The 6,000-nt window shown below is 35.0% G+C and overlaps 1 protein-coding gene across 1 annotated transcript; it reads right to left on the reverse strand.

Annotated features, from left to right (window-relative positions):
• On the reverse strand, window positions 1,110-4,709 carry LOC109231087 (E3 ubiquitin-protein ligase Hakai-like). The gene is made up of 8 exons (XM_019396636.1): window positions 4,411-4,709; window positions 3,779-3,800; window positions 3,127-3,183; window positions 2,954-3,035; window positions 2,726-2,821; window positions 2,507-2,631; window positions 2,378-2,396; window positions 1,110-1,802 (listed from the first exon to the last, which is right to left on the reverse strand). Exons 1-8 carry the CDS (start codon window positions 4,511-4,513, stop codon window positions 1,482-1,484), a joined length of 825 nt encoding a protein of 274 aa, XP_019252181.1. The 5' UTR covers window positions 4,514-4,709; the 3' UTR covers window positions 1,110-1,481.

The following is a 6,000-nucleotide window of genomic DNA, read 5'->3' on the forward strand; positions in this document are numbered from 1 at the left end:
ATAGTGCGTGTCTGCGAGGAAAGAATCAAGTATTGGAGTTCTTGTGTGTGGACCAAAGAAGATGATGCATGAAGCTGCAAACATATGTTTATCTGGAGAAGTTTTATTTTGTGTCTCATAAAACTGACACTAGTTGTATGAGGCTCCTTTTTGTTTCACAAATTTGTGGACCCCAATCTTACACTTCTTGTTAGGACTTGGTTTTTCTATTCACTTTTTGTTGTTCAAGTCGATCACTGGTTCATTTTGTTACTAAAAAGGGAGGAGGAAACTCAGTACCAAATGCTTGGTAATCCTTGAATAAATTGACGGTCTTTCCGGAAATGTTAAACAAAAGTTTTCCCCTCGCATCTCGATCACTTTTACTTTTTCGTTACTTTGTAATCCCCAGGGCCGTTTATCTGGTTTTCAGCCATCCTACATTTTGCGTCTATTAGCTGCAGTTGGTGATTTCAACATTTTCAAGATCCTACATACACAGAAGACAATTCTGATTTGTTTTTATCTTTTGTGCTTGACCTCCACATCCCATCCCCTCCCCCCCCCCTCCCCCATACAAAGAAGAAAAAGGTAGAAAACAAAAAAGTGATTTTCTTTATTATGCTTTCGCTGATTAAGTTTTCAGAATGTCACTGTAAAGGGGAAGAAAAACATGTTGCCTTCTTTTTTCAAATATAAATAATAATACAGTTCCTTCTAGTCCCTACTCTATACTCCATATGTTTGCGTTAAAACTTCAAAGAATTTTTGTTTTAAAATGAGAAATAAATTTTAGCCAAGTACATTACTGGTAATTTTAAACTTCAGTCAGAAGTAGATAAATAAATTTGAACATTTATCCGAAGTATTTTAACATGTGGAATCCATAATATCAAGTTCTTAACGGAGTTTAGAGCTCCTCAGTCCATGTTGAAACTCCGCTAGAGTCGAGAACAAATAAGAAACTATCGGCTAATGACAGGCAAAAAATTTGAACATCTTTACTCAGTAAGAGAGTACCTTTTTTGTATATAACGAACAAATTAAACATAGGAAATGACCTAACTCTACCAAAAAGAAACTTAAGGTAAATAGCCACAATAGCAAAAACAGCCACAATTCCAAACATAAACAAAAAGCAAACATGACTAATACAAACTTTGACAAATTTTATTTCCTTACTCCAGAAACAACAATTGAGAGTCCACAAACCGTAATTTTTCTATGGTCGACTTATACTACAAAGATCAATGAATTTGCTGACTGATGTTGAAATATATGATCATTTTGTCTAAAAAGCTTAAACCATCACATAGAATATATACTTATTTTGACTTGTTCTACAAGTGGGAAACAGTCTTCTAAAGGGGTCGTCACTCCGTTCGTACCTTCTTGGCTTCTCTTGTAGAAATACAAAGTAAGGCTGCTTACATCAGATCCAATGTGATCTGACTCTTCCCTGAACCTCGCACACGGTAAGAGCTTAGTGCACCGGACTACCTTCACCGCGGATAACCAGGTGGAGGGTATCCGACACCACTTGGAGCATAATTGGCTGGTGGATATCCATGGGGTTGTGATGGTGGTGGTGGGTATCCATAGGGTTGCTGGGGCGGTGGTGGGTACATAGGGGATTGCTGGGGTGGTGGGGGGTACATAGGGGGTAGCTGTTTTGGGGGATAAGCTTGTGGCTGCGGCGGAGCATATCCAATGGTTGGAGGAAGAGGCTGATCCAAACGAGACATTTGTTGAACAGCCGGTGCTGCCATTGGCCTTGGCCCAAATTTACCATCTCTTTTATTCATTTCTACCTTGTGCTGTGTCTGCAAATTTATTTTGAAGCAACAAAAGTATTTTTAATCAAAAGAACATATAACAATTAATTAGTTTTACACAACTATCACTTAGCTATGTTGCTCAGGTGCGTGTTGGATCTTCATAAAGTAGTGTAATTTTCGAAGATCCGATAATGCAATTTTGGTGGATCAGACACATATGTGACAAAATTTTTAAAGAGTCCGAGCAACATAGGTTATTAGTTCAGCTTTCATTACGTAAACATTATATCGGAGGATGCACTGTTACTATCATATTTTAAGAGAAAAAATGAAGGTAAAGAGTAATATATCAATTTATACATAAAAAATAGCACAAGTTCGAGGCAAGAAATCACCAAGAAATTTTATGACATAAGAAAAACAGAGGAGAATATCCGAAAATTGGATAATTTAAGCAAAAAATTGGATTTAAATGACTTTTAGTTTTTGTATCTGAAAAACTTGGTTTGAGTTATCTTCTAGTTAGATAATCTTTTCAGGACTTCCTTTTGGCATAGATCTAGGAAAATCTATGTGTGCTATGTATTTTAGATGCAGAATATATTCAAGTTATCACCTACCTGCATACAGCTACAAACCCTGCCAAAAGAAAAAGAAAAGTTAATAGAGATGGATATTACGATAACAATTTACACTGTCAGTAGATATAAGTGAAATCCGTGTTTGTAATACTCAGTCAAGTGTCTTACGTGCAGTAAACCATGTCCGAGCAACAGTTGAGAACCCGAGAAGCGTCTTGAAGTTCATCGTTTCCTGTAATACAAGCAATGCAGCTAAATATACATGCTACCTGCTGGAGGCAAAACATGAACCCCTACAACCAAAGCCAATGCAGATTAGCTGAGATAGTAAAAACAAGAAGATAACTAGATAAATCACTTGCAAAGCTGAAGAGAAGTTGAATTTACAATTATGCAATTATCGCATTTTGTCGTCTGCAGATTGAACTCATCTTGCAACATAAAGCGCGTTGAGGCAACTGAATTTGCGAAGCAAAGAAACACCTGAACAGTAGAGAATAATTAAGTAATTAGCTGATAAAGCTCGTTTCACTTAGCTGATAAGCATCAAGTGCTGAAACTTATTTTATAAATAAGCTGTTATATGACATAAATTTTGAGATTGAACCAACCAACCTCTGTGCAAAGACATAACTCAGGGCAATGACTTTCTCCACATCTGCCACTACAAGGCATATAGCCTCCGCAACATGTATACCTATAAGCACGTAATATTTAAATTTTATGGATTCATAAAGAAATGTAGCGAATTATATTGAACACCCAAACAGAGAAAAGACAATGTTTACCTTGACATATCATTGTATAGAGCTCGTTTTCGGAGGATGTATGATGCACAAGGACCGCTAAAACATTCAAAGGTAAACTGATAAACAATTTTGAACATAAGCAGAAGCATCAAAATACAAGTATTTGGTATCAACCACTATTAAATAGATGACGAAAAACAGTATTTGTATAAAAAATCTGCCTTTGATTAGTGATACAGAGGGGATTTAAGCATAATTTCAATAGAAAAGCCAATCGATCAAATGCTTTCTTGAGACTTTTCATTGGTTCAAGATCTTCCCTAGATATTGCACCAAGAAGAATACACTTCAAGGTCTGCGACGAGACGCGAAAAAATAGAAGTCTGATGCAAAGGAAGCTAATGAACAATGAATTCTGTTATAATCTGACAGTCCAAATATTGTAATTAAACATTTCAATTTGGAAAATTCAGCAGGAAAAAAAAAAGATGCATTCTCTACACTCGGGACAGTTCTGATACATATTCACCAGAGTTGCACTGAGTACTTTATTAATGTACATATATAGAAGAGCATTGTCAATGAATCCCTATTCTTTCTGATTCATCTTATGCTGTACCTTCGAGAAGTGTGGATTAAAGCATTCATAAGCATAAAGTAAAAAGAGGAAGAGTATGTAAAGTCAACTTACCACCAAAGCGAGAAACAGCAAACTGCAAAGGTAATCCAGAAAAAAAAGGAGATCACCGTTTGATCAGAGAATATATCCAAATTTAGAGTTTGCATTTCATCCACTATAACAAAGTCACAAAATTATTAATCCAAATCTACCCACAATCGGTGGGGAAGCCCGAATTTACTAAGGGGTACCATAAAAAAGTAAACACACTGAAGAAAATGAGGGAAGTCAACACATATATACATATATACATAAGAATAAATTTTTGAGCGTGTCATTTGACCCCTTTAGCATAAGGTGGCTCGGCCACTTCCCACAAAACTTTAACACTAAAGTTACAAAACTATTTTTTGTCATACTAAAGTAACTCAATTTTACTCACAACAATAATAAAATAACAAAATTTACCCAATATGGTGATAAAACTTGCCATCAAGGTGATTTTACGGTTAAGGACTAAAGTTTTGTGACTTTACTACTATATAGGGTAGTATTCACTTATTTTAATGTGACAAAAAAAAAAAATAATTTGAAACTTGTAGACTTTACTGTTAAAATTCAGTAACAATACATGACATTGTCTTCGGAAACTACTAAGCAATATCGAAAAAATTAATGAAATTTTCGGGTGAAGTGATACGTACAGAGAGGATCAGACTGAGGAGCACGGAGAAGATCAGTGTGCCAGTGATTTCGATAATTTTGACGGAATTTCATTTTCTCCATTTGAGCCTCCGACGAAGCCATTGGAACAACAATTGGGTAGTACAAATTTCACAATTGGGATAGAGCTTAAAAAACATTCCTTTTTTTCCCCTGTCACATTGAAAAAGAAAAAAGTAAATAAGCAAACAAGCTTTCGCGTGTTTGATTAAGAAAATAGAGTTGAATATCCGTAGTCCAAATTCAAGAACGTTCTCCGTGTCTGCGCGGGTGGCTGTGAGAGACTTTTCAAGCTTTGAAGATGAATAAAGGGAGGGAAGAATGTCTCTACGTGTGGGGTTAGGCTAGCTGACCAAGTCTAGGACTAGCTCTAGAAAGGCAATAACATGATTAGAGTCAAAAATATTAAGTTTTTGGCATATAATAAAATGCTTTAGAACATTCGATCATAAATTCGTGTGATTGTAAGAGCATGTCATTAAAGCAAATTGTTTAATTATCAATTACTGCATTCGTAAGTAACCCAAAGCGATTTAATTATAATACAATTTGTGAAGACCATAAGTAAAAGTTCATATTCTTCGATCATTAAAAAGCAATTTGTTAGGCAATACAACACAATTAGTGCAAAATATACAAATTTCAAAATCAACACCCTAGTAAGCAATCATTTTTTTTTTTCGTATACCAATTTCCAACTTCCAATTAAACGATATTTGTTCCTAGCAGTCGTTTCTTTCAAATATTTTTCACATTGAATATATTATGACAAACTACAACGTCACAAAGAGTTACAATTTTTTAATTTTAATTTTTTTAATTTTTTAATTTTTATTTTTATTTATTTATTTATTTTTTTTTGTAATTTGCTGATCACTTTTATTTAGGTTTTGTTATAAGTTTTCACCATGTGGATGTTTTGAATTATTCAAATCCCAACTTATTAAATAATTTTTTCTTTCTTTTTGTAACAACTTATTTGATCTGAATAACTTCGATTCATTGGCGAAAGTGAAGGTGGAAGTGGTTGCTAGAAGTGGCTGGTGGGAGAAGTAATCGGAGGTGATGGTTGTACATTTTTGGCTAGCAATCAAGGTGTGGTTGTGGATGATAGTCGCTAATAATAATTGTGTTGGTGGATGAATAACAATAAAAGGTTAATAAAAATAATCTCTAAGTCAACGTCTAAATGGTCATAAAATTTATGCAGCATTCAGGTGAACCATATATATATATATATATATATATACGGTTCACTCGATTCGATTGTTTTCCAAGAATATTGAGCCGGGTATGTAAGCCATGTATCTGGGAGGAACTTAAATAAAAGAAGGGCTTTCGGTTTTTTGCACCCCGTTTTGGTCTTGCAGCTATTTTTAAAATATATATATAAGAATCCCTTTTTTAGAAGAAAGATTATATATATGTCCAATCTCTAGTGGTGGTGGAACCAACCAAGATGTATGTCGTCCGACCCGACCTCAGACTCTTTCTTCCCGACCTATTTGACTCTCTGGCCGTAGTTATTTAGGTGGTATTCCGAGATCGAATTCCTCCCAGGAACACACGAA

This window comes from Nicotiana attenuata, chromosome 8, assembly GCF_001879085.1.
Source record: "Nicotiana attenuata strain UT chromosome 8, NIATTr2, whole genome shotgun sequence".
Classification (NCBI taxonomy): Eukaryota; Viridiplantae; Streptophyta; class Magnoliopsida; order Solanales; family Solanaceae; genus Nicotiana; species Nicotiana attenuata.